The sequence below is a fragment of the Cherax quadricarinatus genome, chromosome 59 (genome assembly GCF_038502225.1).
Source record: "Cherax quadricarinatus isolate ZL_2023a chromosome 59, ASM3850222v1, whole genome shotgun sequence".
Lineage (NCBI taxonomy): Eukaryota > Metazoa > Arthropoda > Malacostraca > Decapoda > Parastacidae > Cherax > Cherax quadricarinatus.
The window spans coordinates 15,027,599-15,048,621 of NC_091350.1; the positions used below are offsets into that span (position 1 = coordinate 15,027,599).

The 21,023-nt window shown below is 38.1% G+C and overlaps 1 protein-coding gene across 1 annotated transcript in view; it reads right to left on the bottom strand.

Annotated features, from left to right (window-relative positions):
- ABCB7 (ATP binding cassette subfamily B member 7) overlaps nucleotides 1-21,023 on the bottom strand; it is a 178,017-nt gene that overhangs the window by 17,536 nt on the left and 139,458 nt on the right. The window contains exons 8-10 of the mRNA XM_070097822.1: nucleotides 20,690-20,819; nucleotides 19,312-19,455; nucleotides 18,049-18,180 (exon numbers count right to left, since the gene is read on the bottom strand). Of these exons, the coding sequence (XP_069953923.1) occupies nucleotides 18,049-18,180; nucleotides 19,312-19,455; nucleotides 20,690-20,819 (406 nt within the window). The remainder of the gene's footprint in view (nucleotides 1-18,048; nucleotides 18,181-19,311; nucleotides 19,456-20,689; nucleotides 20,820-21,023) is intronic.

Below are 21,023 nucleotides of genomic sequence, written 5' to 3' on the forward strand. Positions count from 1 at the left end.
AGTCCAGTGACTTTATGGAAGTAGTTCAGGACTGTTTTCTGAAGCAGTGTGTAATAGAGCCTACCAGGGGTAATAATTTGCTCGACCTAGTCTTGTCAAATAAGGAAACACTCATAAATAATCTGGAGATTGCTGAAGAGCTTGGCACTAGTGATCACAAATCCATCACTTTTAGCATTAGCTGGGAATACGAGAATAATGATAATACAGTAAAAGTTCCTGATTTTCGTTCTGCCGATTATAATGGACTTCGGGAACACCTGTCTAATTTGGATTGGAGTAATCTAGCTAATAATTTTACTGATGATCATACTTATGATTACGAACGGATCTGTGATTGTGAATTTTTTCTAAACGTACAACGAGCTCAGAGCATATATATTCCCCAGAGAGATATTAGGTCAAATAATAACCACCCCAAATGGGTTAACAGGAGGCTAAAGCATTTACTAGGAGAGAAAAAGGGGAATATATAGGCGCATCAAAAGAGGAGAGATTAACCTTACTGACCAATATGTTCAGTTAAAAAGAGAAGTAAAAAAGGGGATTAGAAAAGCTAAACGTGATTATGAAATTAAAGTTGCTAATAAATCAAAGACTAATCCAAAAGGGTTGTTTCAAGTGTGCAGGACGAAGGTGAGGGAAAAAGTAGGACCTCTGAAAATTGGGAATGGACAGCTGACGGATATCGAACTGGAAATGTGTTCTCTATTTAATTATTATTTTTTGTCAGTCTTTACTCAAGAAGACGTTAATGAGATTCCAGAAATTAACAATTATTCAGTTCCTAAAGAATTCAAATTAACAAATATTACTCTCACAAGGGGCATGGTTATCAAACAGATAGATAAACTGAAACAAAATAAATCCCCAGGACCCGACGAGTTGTTTTCCAGGGTACTTAAAGAATGCAAGATGGAACTTAGTCAGCCATTAACGAGCGTGTTTAATGCGTCCATCTTAACTGATGTTGTGCCAGAGATGTGGAAGATATCTAATATAATTCCTATATTCAAATCAGGGGATAGGTCTATTCCATCAAATTACCATCCAATCAGCTTGACGTCTATAGCAGGCAAATTGTTAGAATCAATTATAGCTGATATTATTAGAAGTCATCTTATAGAGCATAATTTGATTAATGAATCTCAGCATGGGTTCACAAGAGGTCGTTCCTGCCTGACAAATTTGCTGACATTCTTCAATAAAACATTTGAGGCAGTGGACAGTAATAAAGAATTTTTATTATTATTATTATTATCACACTGGCCGATTCCCACCAAGGCAGGGTGGCCCGAAAAAGAAAAACTTTCACCATCATTCACTCCATCACTGTCTTGCCAGAAGGGTGCTTTACACTACAGTTTTTAAACTGCAACATTAACACCCCTCCTTCAGAGTGCAGGCACTGTACTTCCCATCTCCAGGACTCAAGTCCGGCCTGCCGGTTTCCCTGAATCCCTTCATAAATGTTACTTTGCTCACACTCCAACAGCACGTCAAGTATTAAAAACCATTTGTCTCCATTCACTCCTATCAAACACGCTCACGCATGCCTGCTGGAAGTCCAAGCCCCTCGCACACAAAACCTCCTTTACCCCCTCCCTCCAACCCTTCCTAGGCCGACCCCTACCCCGCCTTCCTTCCACTACAGACTGATACACTCTTGAAGTCATTCTGTTTCGCTCCATTCTCTCTACATGTCCGAACCACCTCAACAACCCTTCCTCAGCCCTCTGGACAACAGTTTTGGTAATCCCGCACCTCCTCCTAACTTCCAAACTACGAATTCTCTGCATTATATTCACACCACACATTGCCCTCAGACATGACATCTCCACTGCCTCCAGCCTTCTCCTCGCTGCAACATTCATCACCCACGCTTCACACCCATATAAGAGCGTTGGTAAAACTATACTCTCATACATTCCCCTCTTTGCCTCCAAGGACAAAGTTCTTTGTCTCCACAGACTCCTAAGTGCACCACTCACTCTTTTTCCCTCATCAATTCTATGATTCACCTCATCTTTCATAGACCCATCCGCTGACACGTCCACTCCCAAATATCTGAATACGTTCACCTCCTCCATACTCTCTCCCTCCAATCTGATATTCAATCTTTCATCACCTAATCTTTTTGTTATCCTCATAACCTTACTCTTTCCTGTATTCACCTTTAATTTTCTTCTTTTGCACACCCTACCAAATTCATCCACCAATCTCTGCAACTTCTCTTCAGAATCTCCCAAGAGCACAGTGTCATCAGCAAAGAGCAGCTGTGACAACTCCCATTTTGTGTGTGATTCTTTATCTTTTAACTCCACGCCTCTTGCCAAGACCCTCGCATTTACTTCTCTTACAACCCCATCTATAAATATATTAAACAACCACGGTGACATCACACATCCTTGTCTAAGGCCTACCTTTACTGGGAAAAAATTTCCCTCTTTCCTACATACTCTAACTTGAGCCTCACTATCCTCGTAAAAACTCTTCACTGCTTTCAGTAACCTACCTCCTACACCATACACTTGCAACATCTGCCACATTGCCCCCCTATCCACCCTGTCATACGCCTTTTCCAAATCCATAAATGCCACAAAGACCTCTTTAGCCTTATCTAAATACTGATCACTTATATGTTTCACTGTAAACACCTGGTCCACACACCCCCTACCTTTCCTAAAGCCTCCTTGTTCATCTGCTATCCTATTCTCCGTCTTACTCTTAATTCTTTCAATTATAACTCTACCATACACCTTACCAGGTACACTCAACAGACTTATCCCCCTATAATTTTTGCACTCTCTTTTATCCCCTTTGCCTTTATACAAAGGAACTATGCATGCTCTCTGCCAATCCCTAGGTACCTTACCCTCTTCCATACATTTATTAAATAATTGCACCAACCACTCCAAAACTATATCCCCACCTGCTTTTAACATTTCTATCTTTATCCCATCAATCCCGGCTGCCTTACCCCCTTTCATTTTACCTACTGCCTCACGAACTTCCCCCACACTCACAACTGGCTCTTCCTCACTCCTACAAGATGTTATTCCTCCTTGCCCTATACACGAAATCACAGCTTCCCTATCTTCATCAACATTTAACAATTCCTCAAAATATTCCCTCCATCTTCCCAATACCTCTAACTCTCCATTTAATAACTCTCCTCTCCTATTTTTAACTGACAAATCCATTTGTTCTCTAGGCTTTCTTAACTTGTTAATCTCACTCCAAAACTTTTTCTTATTTTCAACAAAATTTGTTGATAACATCTCACCCACTCTCTCATTTGCTCTCTTTTTACATTGCTTCACCACTCTCTTAACTTCTCTCTTTTTCTCCATATACTCTTCCCTCCTTGCATCACTTCTACTTTGTAAAAACTTCTCATATGCTAACTTTTTCTCCCTTACTACTCTCTTTACATCATCATTCCACCAATCGCTCCTCTTCCCTCCTGCACCCACTTTCCTGTAACCACAAACTTCTGCTGAACACTCTAACACTACATTTTTAAACCTACCCCATACCTCTTCGACACCATTGCCTATGCTCTCATTAGCCCATCTATCCTCCAATAGCTGTTTATATCTTACCCTAACTGCCTCCTCTTTTAGTTTATAAACCTTCACCTCTCTCTTCCCTGATGCTTCTATTCTCCTTGTATCCCATCTACCTTTTACTCTCAGTGTAGCTACAACTAGAAAGTGATCTGATATATCTGTGGCCCCTCTATAAACATGTACATCCTGAAGTCTACTCAACAGTCTTTTATCTACCAATACATAATCCAACAAACTACTGTCATTTCGCCCTACATCATATCGTGTATACTTATTTATCCTCTTTTTCTTAAAATATGTATTACCTATAACTAAACCCCTTTCTATACAAAGTTCAATCAAAGGGCTCCCATTATCATTTACACCTGGCACCCCAAACTTACCTACCACACCCTCTCTAAAGGTTTCTCCTACTTTAGCATTCAGGTCCCCTACCACAATTACTCTCTCATTTGGTTCAAAGGCTCCTATACATTCACTTAACATCTCCCAAAATTCAGATTTCAGTAAAGCCTTCAACAGAGTACCTCACAGAAGACTCTTAAGAAAGGTGGCAACTTATGATATAGGAGGAAAAGTTCTAGCATGGACAGAGGCATGGCTTACCAATAGAAAGCAGAGTTTCCATTAACCCTTTGAGGGTTTTGGTCGTACTAGTACGTCTTACGCGTAGGGGTTTTTGTCGTACTAGTACGCATAAATTCTAGCGGCCTCAAATCTCACAGGAAAAGGCTGATAAGCCTAGATGTGAGAGAATGGGTCTGTGTGGTGGGTGTGCGCAGTAGGAAAAAAATCTGGGACCCAGTGGTGCATTGTGGGAATGCCATCATAGTACACAATTTCCACCTTGCCCTGTGGTAAGAAGTTCCTCACTCCTCGGCGAATTAGGACACTTTTGTTCCCCAGTGACAGTTCTAATACAGATGGAAGTGACAGTGAAGATGAGTTTCAAGGTTCTGGTGAGGTTTTGACTGAAACTAATGACCATAATATGGGTAATAGTGAGGAAAACCCAGACAACCCACAGCCTTCCACCTCTGGTGCTGGGCCATCTTGTTCACGTTCAGTTGTACCAGAATCAAAGAGGAAACTCCTATTTTCCAAAATCCCAGACTCAGATGTGAGCATTGGTGATGATAGTGATAGTGATTATGAACTACAAGCTCTTCAAACTTGTTCCAAGAATGGAGGAGGAGGAGGAGGCAGAGGAGGAGGAGGCAGAGGAGGAGGAGGCAAGAGGAGGAGGAAGCAAGAGGAGGAGGAGGCAAGAGGAGGAGGAGGCAAGAGGAGGAGGAGGCAAGAGGAGGAGGAGGCAGAGGAGGAGGAAGAAGAAGAGGAGGAGGAGGAGGAGGAAGAAGAGGAGGAGGAGGAAGAAGAAGAATACGTAATGATAACAATAATACATAATAATAATAATACATAATAATAATACATAATAATAATACATAATAATAATAATAGGTAATAATAAATGTTCACCCATGACAGTAACAAGATAAGGGGAGATAACATCTGATAAGTGCTGACGTTTGATGAGGGTAAATGAGGGTAGAGCTGATGCCAAAAGATGAGATAAACATCTCCCTCCCTTTGTTTTTGCTGGTATACTAACATTTCTGTCTGTCTATTTGCCTGTCTGTCAAGCTCCCTGTCTATCCGTCTAGCTCTCTGTCTCAGAGAGCCACAAGACTGTGTCATCACTTTTACTCACATCTTCAAGCAGAGTATAGCACTTTGTCTGGGTTTCTTGGGTTATCCTAGGTAATTTATACTATGTATACTTGTATTTATGTGTACCTGTGAGACAGAGATAAAAAGACAGATAGAATGAGGGAGAAAGATAATTAGATAGAATGGAGGAAGGGAAGCAGCATCCGACCCCATTGTTTTGACAGGCGGGAGGGGGGAGTGAGTAATGAGACAATATGTCATTTTGACAGCTGCCGACTCCTGGTAATTTACACTATGGGGGAGGAGGAGAAGGAGAAGGAGGAAGAGTAGGGGGAAGAGGAAGAAGAGGAGGAGGAGGAAGAGGAAGAGTAGGAGGAAGAGGAATAAGAGGAAGAGGAATAGTAGGAGGAAGATTAGGGGGAAGAGGAGGAAGAGGAAGAAGAGGAGGAGGAGGAGGAAGAGTAGGAGGAAGAGGAAGAGTAGGAGGAAGAGGAAGAAGAGGAGAAGGAGGAAGAGGAGGAGGAGGAAGAGGAAGAGTATGAGGAAGAGTAGGGAGAAGAGGAGGAAGAGTAGGGGGAAGAGGAGGAAGAAGAGGAGGAGGAGGGTGGAACACTAGTACACTGGTACTGGTACACTAACATTTCTGTCTGTCTATTTGTCTGTCTGTCAAGCTCCCTGTCTATCTGTCTATCAGTCTAGCTCTCTGTCTCAGAGAGAGCCACAAGACTGTGTCATCACTTTTACTCACATCTTCAAGCAGAGTATAGCACTTTGTCTGGATTTCTTGGGTTATCCTAGGTAATTTATACTATGTATACTTGTATTTATGTGTACCTGTGAGACAGAGATAGACAGACAGATAGAAAGAGAGAGACAGATTGAAAGAGATAGAATGAGGGAGAAAGATAAAACACCATTGTGTATGACACCATGTTTCAGAGTTCCACAAGCTGCAGAACTAATAGGAATATGTTCAGTGACTGTATATTGGTATATATATTATAGAACAATAATAATAAACAATGTTTTGTATTGTTTGTTTTTGTAAACAAGTTTTGTAAACAATATATTGATAATTATGTTTGTGTGCTTATTGTGTTGTATACAACGAGTGTATATATGTACATTGCACCTTACTTTGGTCTCATAGGCCACATAAGTTATGTGAAAAAATAAAATAGTGAAAAAACAACAAACCTTCAAATACGAGTAAACTAAAGTTTACCGGGTGAGCGGCAGTCGCCGCTGTTGCCATACGCGGCTCATTTTCTGCAAACTTCATGCATCCATATCTCCGTAAGTATTGATGGTAAATTTTTTTTGTTTATCCTATAATGTTTAGAAAAAAAAAATTTTTTTTTTTGAAATTTGGCCGACCCTGAGAACGAGTTTCGGAGAGGGCCTGTCGACCCTCAAAGGGTTAATGGGGTCAAATCTGAATGGGGATTTAGTCACTAGTTGCATTCCCTTGTACAAGGATCAGTTTTAGGCCCTCTTTTGTTCGTAATTGACGAAGGAATTACAAGTGACATGACCAAATTTACTGATGATACAAAAATAGGCCGTATGATTCATTCTGAGGAGGATACCAATGAACTCCAGGAGGATTTGGACAAATTAATGTCTTGGTCTGAAAAATGGCAGATTAAGTTCAATGTGGATAAGTGTAAGGTACTAGTCCTTGGTAATGAAAATAACCCTCGAAGTTATAAACTAGGTGAAGCAGAGCTTGATCATACAGTGTGTGAAAAATACTTGGGAGCCATGGTAAGCAGAAATCTAAAGCCAAGACAGCAGTGTCTAAGTATGCAGAATAAGGCTAACAGATTACTAGGATTAATTTCAAGAAGTATAAGAATAGAAGTCCAAAAGTTATTTTACAGCTCTATACATCAGTAGTGAGGCCTCATTTAGATTATGTCACTCAGTTTTGGTCTCCTTACTACAGGATGGATATAGACTCATTGGAGAACATACAAAGAAGAATGACTAAAATGATTTACTGTGTAAGGAATCTCCCGTATGAAGACAGACTTAGAGCCTTGAATCTCCACTCTCTGGAGAGACGTAGAATGAGGGGTGATATCACTGAAGTGTATAAGTGGATGATGGGTATATACAAAGGATATATTAATAAAGTACTGAGGGTGTTGAACCAGGTAAGAACCAGAAATGATGGATTTACGTTGGATAAATTTAGATTTAGAAAGGACATAGGTAAGTACTGGTTTTTGAACAGAGTTGTGGATGAGTGGAACAAGGGTGATCGAGGATAGGACCTTGCATAGCTTTAAAAAGAGATTGGATAAATATACGAGTGGGAGGGGCTGGGTTTGATTGGTGTCATTGGGTACAGGAGGATATTCTTGGGAAGCTTTAGGTAGGGGTCATTTTGATAAGGACCTGCCTTGTATGGGCCAGTAGGCCTTCTGCAGTGTTCCTCCATTCTTATGTTCTTATATGGGAATCTTTACTGAAGAAACGTTTCGCCACACAATGGCTTCATCAGTCTTATACGAAGTAGGAAGGTATAAGGAGAGGAGGAGCTTGAGGTAATCAGTCCCTCAGCCTGGAGTCGGTGTGTTCAGTCCATCAATCTTGTAGAAAGTACAGCACAGGGTCGTAGCAGTGGCTTATATACTGTAGTCAGGTGAGGCAAAGCAGGAGGAGGTGGGGTCGTAGTGGAACCATCCACTAGTCTAAGTAGGTCTTCGTCCAAAGATTGGACAAGTTTTGAAGAAATCTTTGTATCAAGATCCCATGATGATACAGTGTCTGACAGATGTGATGAATGGTTTTGAAAACGACAAGTTGAAGAACTGAGACACTTATGCAACATATGGGAATCTTTATTGAAGAAACGTTTCGCCACACAGTGGCTTCATCAGTATTATACTGATTACCTCAAACTCCTCCTCTCCTTATACCTTCCTGCTTTGTATGAGACTGTATAAGACTGTATAATTACATTCACTTGTAAGACGAAGAATGAGGGGAGACATGATCGAAGTGTACAAGTGGAAGATGAGTATTAACAAAGGGGATATAAATGAGATCTTGAGGATATCTCTCCAAGAGAGAACCCACAATAATGGATTCAAATTAGACAAGTTTAGATTTCGAAAGGATATAGGAAAGTATTGGTTTGGAAATAGGGTAGGTGATGAGTGTAACAGTCTACCTAGTAGGGTTATTGAGGCTAAAACCTTGGGTAGTTTCAAATTTAGGTTGGATAAATACGTGGGTGAGAGGAGTTGGATTTGAGTGGGGCTTGCACATGAGTAAATAGAATTCTCAAAAGCTTATTTCTTGGGTAGCATTGAAAATTGGGCTGGGCAAATATTTTGTTAGTGGGATGGATTGTGAAGGACCTGCTTAGTATGGGCCATCAGGCCTGCTGCAGTGTTCCTCCTTTCTTATGTTCTTGTAATGGAGAGACGTGGTGCTTATGGAGCTCACAGAAAATGTAAACAAACCGGGTGGGGCGCGGTGACCGCATTAGAAAGTCAGGTGGGGTGAGCCGTATAACGAGTTTTGGTCATAATTTGAAATGTCCGTATTAGCGGAACGCCATAAAGCGGGGCCCTACTGTATTTCTCATTTTTTTTTTTTTCTGTAAGTAAAACTATAGTTATTCTTTAAAAAAATGTATTTTTTTGTTAATATTTTTTGGGTCTGGAACGGATTAATTGGATTTACATTATTTCCTATGGGAAATGTTGCTTCAGGTTTCATATGTTTCGGATTTAGAATGACCTTCTGGAATGGATTAAGCATGAAAACTGGAGTTCTACTCTATAACAAAACCTACATGAATCTCCAGGACAAATATATCTTTACTTGACCATGCTGTATAGCCCTTGTGGCTTAGCGCTTCTTTTTTGATTATAATAATAATAATAATAATTTACTTGACCATATCAGGACAAACACTATATCCCCACTAAAAGCAGGCATAATCACAGATACCACCACAGTGGCCACCTTGTTGTGGATCAGTGAAGGAGACCTCCCGCCATCCCCTGCCACCCCACCATCCCAATATTCATACTTCATATGTGTCCAGTCCTTCTTCTCTGCTACAAGCTAGCTGTGTTTGTGAATTGTGTTTTTATCTTTTAATTACTATATCTTGTATCTTCCAAGCAATCATGACACCCAGTACTGATTGACTTGATTGAATGAATGACTTGACTGACTGAATGACAAAGTTAGACACTCCAGTACAACCATCAACTTCAGTACCAGAACAGAACCTCTACCATCCACCTCAGCCCAGTAGGGCCACAACATAACTCTCCACTCTCTTCACAATCATCCACAAACACCAGCACCCACTATTTAAGGTAAGAAATACTATTATTTCTGTTACATTTGTAGTCTTAAGCAGTAAAAACAACATAATACATCACAACAATAAACTACAATTACATATTAACTTTTATTTTTGTAAGATGTTGAGGCCTAAAAAAAAGTTGTTTGGCTTTTTTTGGGCTCTCAGGAACAGAACCCTATTTTTCCCATAAGTTCTTCAGTTCATCTAACACAATTTTACTTAACATGGTGTTTTCAGGAACGTAACTACTGTGTTAAATGACGGTCTACTGTATATGAAAAACAGTACAGAATGGGTCTAATAACAAAGGACCTAGCAAAACGTTACTTGTCAATACTAACTAATCTAATAAGATCTAAAAAAAGAAAAAAATTACAAAAACAGATTTCATGACATAAAAGGCGATATGAAAAAGACCTAGAAAACCTTATCTGAAATTCTAGGATCTAAAATCCTGTCTCAAAACAAAGTCATTAACTTAATGAAACCAGAAAAACCTCTCCTCCAGCCAACAGATACTGCCAATAAACTTAATGTCTTTTTCTTGACTGTAGGAACCAAGCTAGCAAGCAAAATCCCAAACTTAAAACATTCAGCCTAAAGACTATCTCACTAGTAACAACCCAAATGCTCTATTTCTTGCCCCAATAAACCCTACAGAAACCTCGCTCATCATCAAAACACTAAAGAAGAAGACAGGAGACCTAAATAACTTACCACCACTCATATATAAAAAAAACTTCTCACATGTTGTCACCAATTATTGCAACTCTTTTTAACAAATCCATTGAATCTTCCACCTTCCCATCCATACTCAAGACAGCAAGGGTCACCCCAATCCTCAAAGGAGGTGATCTAACTATCTAAAATCTTTGAAAAATTAATTCACAAACAAGTCTACTCCTACTTTGAATCCCACAACATACTTAACCCCTGTCAGTTTGGATTTAGACCCAAAATAAGTACTAACAATGCAATTATACATATGCTTGAACTAATATTTTCAGCACTTGAAAAAATGAAATTCCCCTAAGACTTTTTCATAGGCTTACGAAAAACTTTTGATACAGTTGACCATTGACCTATTCCACCTAAAATTTGAACATTACGGGGTCAGAGGACAATCTCTCGATTACCTAAAAACTTATATTAGCAACAGAAACCAGTATGTATACACAAATGGAGGTAACTCCACTACACAACTTGTTCTTGTTGGAGTCCCACAGGGTTGTGTCCTTGGTCCACTTCTCTTTCTCATTTACATCAATGACCTCCCAAATGCAAATAAACTCCTTAAACCCATTTCATTTGCAGAAGACACTTCTTATGTCTTCTCTCACCCAAACCCAACCATACTAACAGACACTGTAAATGAACTACTAAAAATATCTACATGGATGACTACCAACAAACTTACTCTCAATATAGACAAAGCTTACTTCATACTATTTGGAAACAGAGCTTCAAATGTATAGCTAAACACATTGATAAATAGTTCACCCATTTCAAGACACACACAGGGCAAATTTCTAGGTCTCCACCTTGACTGCAGTCTCAAATTCCAGACCCTACATACAGCAAATATCCAAGAAAGTCTCCAAAACAGTAGGCATCCTTTCAAAGATACAGTACTATGTACCCCAAAATGGGTTTTCTTGCTCTTTACCATCCTCTCATTTACCCTTACCTCACCTATGGTATTTGTGCATGGGGCTCAACCACAGCAAATCACTTTAAACCTTTAATAACCCAACAAAATGCTTCAGTGCAATTGTTTACCAACTCCTGCACTAGACAGCACATTCCACCACTTTTTAAGAGCCTTAACGTGTTTAATATACAAAACATCCACACATATTATTGTGCCTTCTACACACGCAGAACATTATACTCATATATTAACCCTCCTCTCAAACTACTCCTTGATAACTACAACAGATTACACAGGCATACCACAAGGCACAAATCACTCTTCGATATCCATCATGTCCATCTCTCCCTATGCAAAAATGCTATGCACATGAAGGGCCCAAAGATCTGGAATTCATTGCCAGAACACATTAAAGAACCCTTGCCTGCAAATCAATTTAAGGTCCTACTTAGAAACCACCTCATCACCCAAAACCAGACAAACACTTTACTTAATACCCACCAGTTACTCAAAAGTTACTAAAAAAACTCTTAAATAATTTAAGACTGCTTAACTATTTGATCATTTATTTCAAACTTAAAATTGTTTCACTTTCATTACTGCATATTATGCTGGATGATTGCTCAACTATTTAATCATTACTCCAGACTTAAAATTCTTTCAACTTCAGTGGTTTAAATTGTGCTAAATTGTAATACTGTACTGCATTGTAATTGCCTTATTAATCTTAAGTTAGTCTTAAGTTTGCCCAAAATGCTCTGCGTATAAAGGGGCTTTTGGCATGTTCACTAAATTGTTACACTTCTTTGTACAAACATGTATCATGCTAAAAGAAACTTGTCATTGTTCTTCTTTATTTCCTCTTATCTCCATGGGAAACAGAACAGAATTCTTCCTCCATAAACCATGCGTGTCGTAAGAGGCGACTAACATGCCAGGAGCAAGGAGCTAGTAACCCCTTCTCCTGTATACATTACTGAAGTTATAAAGAGAAACTTTGGTTTTTCCTTTTGGGCCACCATGCTTTGGTGGGATACAGCCCAGTTCGTTGAAAGAAGATGTACACAATTTCCATATATGCTTGTATCACAAGATTCTTAAATTATATAAAACATACTTTTTAATATTTTCTAAAAGCCATTAAAATATAAGCAATTACATTATAATTCAACCTGATAATGTGATAACTTATAATCTCGGTTAAGGAAAAGGCTTACAGACAGAAACTCATGTGGTGGTACCCGAGTGACTTGTAAAATTGAGTTGTTAAAACTGATTCATAAAAACTCTAGAATTTTTAACCAAATTACTGTATATAAATCTGATGCAACTTAGTCAAGAATTTCCAAGGAAATACGTATAGTAGCATATAACTATCAACTGATGCTACAACATAATAATTTGCACTGATTACTGAAGTAAAAACACATTTAATGTCAGTCAATCAACTATTACAATCAATCAATCATTCTTTTAATGGTGGGATACCCTGAAAAAAATGTGTGGGAAGATTTGGAAAAATAAAAAAAATTATTTTGTCTTATAGTTCGACAGTTCAATCTTCATAATCATATGAGACTACAATGAGTGAAATCTGATGAAAACTTATAATTTTATGTGGTGGTGAAGTTGGTAAAAAATAAAAGATCACTCATCTACAAAAGCGGTGTAAAGGCACCAGCGATATTTACATTTTAAAATTTATTGATGCCAAGATATGATTGTTTTCTGTTCTTTTTTTAATTGCTTTTAAATTTTTAACACTATCTACACAAGTGTCTTATAACATTAGAAATATTTAAAAGTGCTTTAGAACTTCAAACATGTGGAAATGCTTAGCCCAACATTGCTTCACTTGGAATAATCAATACAGTGGAACCTCAAAAATCGAACGTATCACATATCGAACGTTTCGAAAATAAGACCATTTTTTCGGACAAACTGTGTCCCTATTATCGAACGCGCCCCTATTTTTGGACCGCTGGGTACGGGACCTGTCTGCTGGCCCGCTCTGTCCGCGTCCCCGCGCAGGCGCCCTGAGCAGTCTAGCTTTGTTTATGCTTGAGTGAACACTAACCTGCGATCTCATTCACACATTTTACGATTATTTAATTGTGTTTAGTGCTTGTGAGGCTGTGAAATAAGCTGCCATGGGCCCAAAGAAACTTGCTAGCAGTACCCCTGTGGTAAAGAAAGTGAGAAACACCATAGATGTGAAGAAGGAAATAATACAGAAGTATGAGATTGGAGTGAGACTTGTTGAGCTTGCCAGGATGTACAGAGGACTGTGGACAGTTATTTTGTGAGGCAGAAACAGATGACTGTGGACAGTTATTTTGTGAGACAGAAACAGACGACTGTGGACAGTTATTTTGTGAGACAAACAGACGACTGTGGAGTTATTTTGTGAGAAACAGACGATTTTGGACAGTTATTTTGTGAGACAGAAACAGACGACTGTGGAGTTATTTTGTGAGACAGAAACAGACGACTGTGGACAGTTATTTTGTGAGACAAACAGACAACTGTGGAGTTATTTTGTGAGAAACAGATGATTGTGGACAGTTATTTTGTGAGAAACAGATGACTGTGGAGTTATTTTGTGAGACAAACAGACGATTGTGGACAGTTATTTTGCGAGACAGAAACAGACGACTGTGGACAGTTATTTTGTGAGACAGAAACAGACAACTGTGGATAGTTATTTTGTGAGACAGAAACAGAGGACTGTAGACAGTTATTTTGTGAGACTGGGATCCAATGACTCAAGCTGGTCCTAGTGGCATTAAAATACAGAGAAGGGAAGCAACCCCAGAGAGGGCTTTGATACCGGAAGTCCTCATGGAGGGGGATTCTCCTTCCAAACAATAACCCCAACTCCCTCTCTCCTCCTCCCTATCTTCCAGATGCCATCACCAATCTTCAATAAAGGTAAGTAAAAATGTTATTTTATATTACTATACATAATTAAAGACTATAGCATTTGTTATGTGTATGTAAAACTGTAATTAATCTCTATAAAATGAATTTTTTTTGTGAATATTTTTGGGTTTCTGGAACGGATTAATTGTATTTCCATTATTTCTTATGGGAAATATTGCTTCGAATTTCAGACTTCTCGAATTTAGAACTAGCTCCTGGAATGGATTAAGTTCGAAATTTGAGGTTCCACTGTATATATACATACAGTGGTACCTCAATATTCAAACTTAATCCGTTCCAGGAGGCTGTTCAAATGGCGAGTTGTACGAATTCTGAATCAATTTTTTCCATAAGAAATAATGTAAATTGGATTAATCCATTCCAGACCCCCCAAAATTACCAATTATAATACATTTAAAGTGAAAATATTGCTTATTTAAACCTGTATAATAATAATTGTATGCATAAACTCATACATAAAAACTATAAAAGCAATAAATGATAATTTAACTGCACTTTATCTTTACTGAGGAGTGCTGATGGCCTAAGAGGAAGGTGGAGAGATGTTAATGTTCAGAACGGGTGCCTGTCTGGTGTCTTTTCTCAGTTTCCGTGCAGTAGCACTTGAAGATGATGGGGATTCACTGGCATTTGATTTCTTCTTTGCTGAAGAAGCTGTCCCGTGTTGTCTGCTTTTGATGACTTTTCAAAATTTTTCTAAAGTGGTCAACGACACTATCATTGAACAGGCTGATGCTCCTATTCAAAACAGTAATGTTAGGATGCCATTTTTCCACAAGGTTCTGTGTTTGAGCCCAGTGGTAACACAGTTCCTTAAAAACTTGTTGAGTAATAAATCCCTCAATGTTTACATAGGTTTTAAATTCCTTAACAAACTTTTCAGCCTCATCTCTGTTAGCACTGGCAGCCCTCCAATGCCTTACTACACTATGAATCCCACTCCTCTTTTTAAATCTATCAAACCAGCCCCTACTTGCCCTCAATTCATCACTTTCAGCATTATTTCTCAGGGTGTCTCACCCAAGCTCACTATAAAACGGCTTTGGTTTTTCACAAATTATTGTTTCGGAAACACTGCCACTGGCCAGTTATTTTTCATTAATCCACACTAACAAAAGTTTTTCCATTTCTTCAATTATCTGTGACCTTTCCACAGCAAGAATTTTCATTCCTTTTGCCACATCAGCCCCTTTTATTGCCTCTATTTTTCAACATGGACGATACGGTGGATTTCGCCATACCATATTGAGTGGCCAGGTCCAACACACATGTTCCACTGTCGCACTTCCCAAGTTCTTTTTTCCACGTTAATTGTTGTTTTCACTGCTTCATTTTAGGCTTGTCTGGATCACTACTATTTTTTGGGACCATGATTACTTATTTTCAATGAAAATATTTAAAATACACCACAGAATAAGAATGAAGTACCAAAAAGTTTCACAGAGCTTGTATGAATGATGCTTGACGAATGAAAGCAGATGAGAGACAGCGCATGATGCTTTGTTTTTATCAGACTTCATCCAGATGGATTGTTTTGTTTAGGTCGAATATCAGAGCAATGTTCAAATACGGAGTCAAATTTTTCTCAAAAAAGTTGGGCGAAAGTTGAGTTGTACGAATATAGGGACATACGAATATTGAGGTTCCACTGTACTGTATAACTTTTTTATTCTAATGTCTTTTTTACTATTTTGATCTTTTAAGGTTATATACAAGGAGTACTTATAATATTGCAATTGTTTCAGATAGTAATACAGTGGACCCCATGAATTCGCAGCTTCAGTAATTTGCGAATTTTTCCTCAGAACCTAATTCATAATTATTCACAGAAATCCCTGCAAATTCACAAATTTTTTTTTTTTACTTTTTCGTGGAATATATAATTTGTGTTTTAATGCTAAATATTAAGAAAAATATAATTTAATAATTTTGTAACATAAATATTAAAGTAAATTCAGCAAAATTTCCATATAAAATATAATGCTGTATAAATTTTTTATTGTTGTAGAGAGAACAGTATCATTCATTATTAGTGAGTACCCGTACATTTAACTTTACTGTTACTAAATTAAATTATTACCGTATATTTACCGTAAGTAGGTTGGTAGACAGCAACCACCCAGGGAGGTACTACCATCCTGCCAAGTGAGTGTAAAACGAAAGCCTGTAATTGTTTTACATGATGGTAGGATTGCTGGTGCCTTTTTTTCTGTCTCATAAACATGCAAGATTTCAGGTATGTCTTGCTACTTCTACTTACACTTAGGTCACACTACACATACATGTACAAGCATATATATACACACCCCTCTGGATTTTCTGCTATTTTTTTTCTAGTTCTTGTTCTTGTTTATTTCCTCTTATCTCCATGGGGAAGTGGAACAGAATTCTTCCTCCGTAAGTCATGCGTGTTGTAAGAGGCAACTAAAATGCCGGGAGCAAGGGACTAGTAACCCCTTCTCCTGTATAAATTACTAAATTTAAAAGAGAAACTTTTGTTTTTCTTTTTGGGCCACCCTGCCTTGATGGGATACGGCTGGTTTGTTGAAAGATGATGATTTACCATAAGTTGTAGGTAGTAGGTTGGTAGACAGCAACTGTCCCGGGAGGTACTACCATCCTGCCAAGCGAGTGTAAAACGGAATCCTGTAATTGTTTTACATGATGGTAGGATTGCTGGTGTCTTTTTTCTGTCTCTTAAACATGCAAGATTTCAGGTACGTCTTGCTTCTTCTACTTACATTTAGGTCACACTACACATACATGTACAAGCATATATATATATACACACCCCTCTGGGTTTTCTTCTATTTTCTTTCTAGTTCTTGTTCTTGTTTATTTCTTCTTATCTCCATGGGGAAGTGGAACAGAATTCTTCCTCCGTAAGCCATGCGTGTTGTAAGAGGCAACTAAAATGCCAGGAGCAAGGGCCTAGTAACCCCTTCTCTTGTATAAATTACTAAATTTAAAAAGAGAAACTTTCGTTTTTCTTTTTGGGCCACCCTGCCTTGGTGGGATACGGCCAGTTTGTTAAAAAAAAAGAAAAAAAAAATTTACCGTAAGTATAACAAAGAAAACAGGGCTGCATGAATTACAATATACCAAAGAAAATGGGCCTGCATGAATTACAGTGCATATGGGGTAACATAAGTATTTTACATTCTAGCACTATGGGAGACATAGTACAGTACTGTATATGGGTTTATCTTTGCATTCTTTTTTTTTTTAAGGATGACGTATGAAGCTGAGTTTGAAATTAAAGTGTTTTGGGGGCATATTTAGAGTTTAAACTATAAAAATAGGCATTCACAAGCAGTTTTTTAATCATGTCCAGAATTCATGTTTTTTTCCAAATTTGAGGGTGGTCTTGGAACGTAACCCCCGTGAATTTGGGGGGACTACTGTACTCCTCAAAGCATGGAAGTTATTCACACTGACTTTACTGGGTTATCCTGGGTTAAATATACTTAAGTGTGTTTTGTGACTGAATTCCCTGTTAGTATCATGAAACTGTAAATATGAAATGAATAAGTCATCTCAGTGCCACTTTAACACCCAATTTGCTGGTAGGAAAGCTGGTAGTAGAACAACAGCTCCAGGTTTATTGTTTACTTCTGCTAATTAGGTATAATACATTGTGTGGACCCTGCTGGCCCTTGATGTTTTCAAATTTATGAATAGATGGAAGACCCAAAGAGTGGTGCTAAAGTCTAAAATATTGGCAGGTGGCAGATTAGTGGGTATGAAAAATTGTGCGTACTAGTGTTGGACACAGACAACATTTGCGTACTAGTACGTTGGACACAGCTAAAAGGTTAAGGCTGACTTAATACACATTTCACAAATTCAACAACAAAAAAAATTCAATCAGGTACCTGTTCTGTAATAGAGTCTAGAGAGGAAGTGGCTTCATCAAAGATGAGGATAGGTGCATTTTTTAAAATGGCTCTTGCAATTGCTACACGTTGCTTTTCTCCACCAGACAATTTCAGGCCCCGCTCTCCCACCTGTCATAACATTCATACATTGTAATGTAAGGATAAAAATATAGACCAAAATGTGAACTTTTATACAGCACACTGGCCATTTCCCACCAGGGTATGGTAACCCAAAGAAGGAAAGCTCATTTATTATCATTCACTTTCTAGTTGACTTTCTAAAAGTGCACTTACACAATTTAAATGATCTACTGAACTCTAACATTTCCACCTCTCCTTCATAGTGCAGAGGTTTCACTTCTTGCCTCTGGAACTTGAGTCTGGCTAACCAGTTTTCCCTAAATCTGTTCACAGATATTACCAGAATTATTCCTTTCATACCAAGACATCTTCTAATTTCTTCTCTTCTATGAATATTCACACCACCTATCAAACTCAAACAGAACATCTCCATGCCCTAGCCTCACCACAAAAGAGTAAAGAACCACACCTCCCATCTATACACAAGTGTTGGTACCATTATACTTTGATACATTCACCTCATTACAACCACTGACAAACTTCTTTTCAGGTTCCTCAGTACACACAAACACAATACAAGAATGAGCCTGCTGGCTCATGTTAGGCAAGCCCATCTCACACTCACTCTGACACACCTACTCTCTCATAATTTTAAATATGTTTATTCCTCCCATACTCCTTTTCTCTAATCTTTCATTGCCTATACTTCTTTCTACTCTCATCAACTTGCTCTTTTCTGTATATTTCTATCTTCCTTCTTTTACATACCCTCAAACTTTTCTGCCAACACCTCTGCAATTTCCCCTCCAAATTTCATAAAGTAATATCATCAGAAAAGAGCAACTGTGAAAACTTCAACTTTTAATCAGATTTAGCATCATGTGAGCCTATCCCAAACACAACAAGCAGCATAATTACAATGTAAAGTATCAAAACTTCATTACTTTTGACAACTAAGAAATCTAAAAATCAGATTCAGAAAAAAGAGAGGCTTATTAAAGTCATAATGAATGCAATGCTATTTTTTTCCCAATATTATTCGCATCGCATATCACAAAATTACATGAAGTGTTGACATTATGTTCAAGTCTACTGTATAAACATAATGGGACTACTAACAATGAAGTCCCACCAATGCCTCAGTATTTCTTTATATAACTCAGTTTTCAAAACTCTTACCTGAGTATCATAACCCTTTTCCCAGGTAATAATGGAGTCATGGAGCTCTGCTAACTGTGCAACCTCCTGGACTTGACTGCTATCCTTAGAGAGATCACCATAATGCAGATTATATGCTATGGTGTCATGGAACAACACACAGTCCTGAAATTAATATCAAATATAATAACAACACAAGCTTCATAGCTAGAGTTTTTCAACATTAAAGAACAACATATATATAATAAAGTAGAATGTGGAAATGAGGTCATAAAACTGACACTATGATAAAAAGAAACTACAGCAAAATGGAACTTTTATGAGACAACAGTTTGATTGTAAAACAAGTTTTGTGTCAATGAGAGATGTACGTAATAAGGCAAATAGATTATTGGGATTTATATCTAGAAGTGTAAGCAACAGAAGTCCAGAGGTTATACTGCAGCTTTATACATCATTAGTAAGGCCTCACATAGATTATGCAGCTCAGTTCTGGTCTCCATATTACAGAATGGACATAAATTTGTTAGAAAACATTCAGCGTAGAATGACTAAATTAATACATAGCATAAGAAATCTTCCTTATGAAGAAAGATTGAAGACTCTTAAATTACATTCGCTTGTTAGACGAAGAATGAGGGGAGACATAATCAAAGTGTATAAGTGGAAGATGGGTATTAATAAAGGGGATATTAATAAGGTCTTGAGGATATCTCTCCAAGAGAGAACCCGCAGTAATGGAGTTAAATTTGACAAGTTTAGATTCAGAAAGGACATAGGAAAGTATTGGTTTGGAAATAGGGTAGTTGATGAGTGGAACAGTCTACCTAGTTGGGTAGTTTCAAATTTAGGTTGGATAAATATATGAGTGAGAGGGGTTGGATTTGAGTGGGACTTGCAAATGAGTGGATAGTTACCAGACCTTATTTCATGGGTAGCATTGAAAATTGGGTTGGGTAAATGTTTTGTTAGTGGGATGGATTGTAAAGGACCTGCCTAGTATGGGCCAACAGGCCTGCTGCAGTGTTCCTCCTTTCTTATGTTCTTATGTTCTCATAGTGTCTGCCAAAGTGTCTTTTTATCAGGTAGAATTATTTAGCTCTGTGGCTAAAAAGAAATGCCAAGCAAAATATGACAGTAGGAACCCCAAAGTGGTTGTAAGATGGGAAATATTCTGAGACAGATAACCAAGATACAAAATAAGGTATGTTCAATTTTCTCCATGGGGAAAGTGGAGAAAAATCCTTCTTCCACAAGTTATGCACGTTGTAAGAGGCAACTAAAATGCTGGGAACAAGGAGCTAGTAACAACTTCTCCTAAATGAATTACTAAATGTTAAGAGAAAAATGTTCAATTTTGACAAATATGGTACAGGTAAAAAACAATCCATTAACTTACCTGTGGGACAACAGCAATGGCCCTCCTCAAACTATCCATGTTCACATCAGCTATGTTTTGATTATTGATCAAGATGCTACCACTATTGGGTTCATAGAAGCGATACAGGAGGCGCACAACTGTCGACTTCCTTGAATATATAAATAAATATTTCATGGAAATGCAAGGAATTTATCTCACAAATATTTATTACATACAGTATAACAATCCTGTACAGGATAATTATAATACAATGAAAGAGCTAACCCCACAGAGGTCATACAGATATACAGGATAAACCCTGATTGCATATCAAACCTGTGGGAGTGGAGAATTCAAATTATAGGTAAAACTT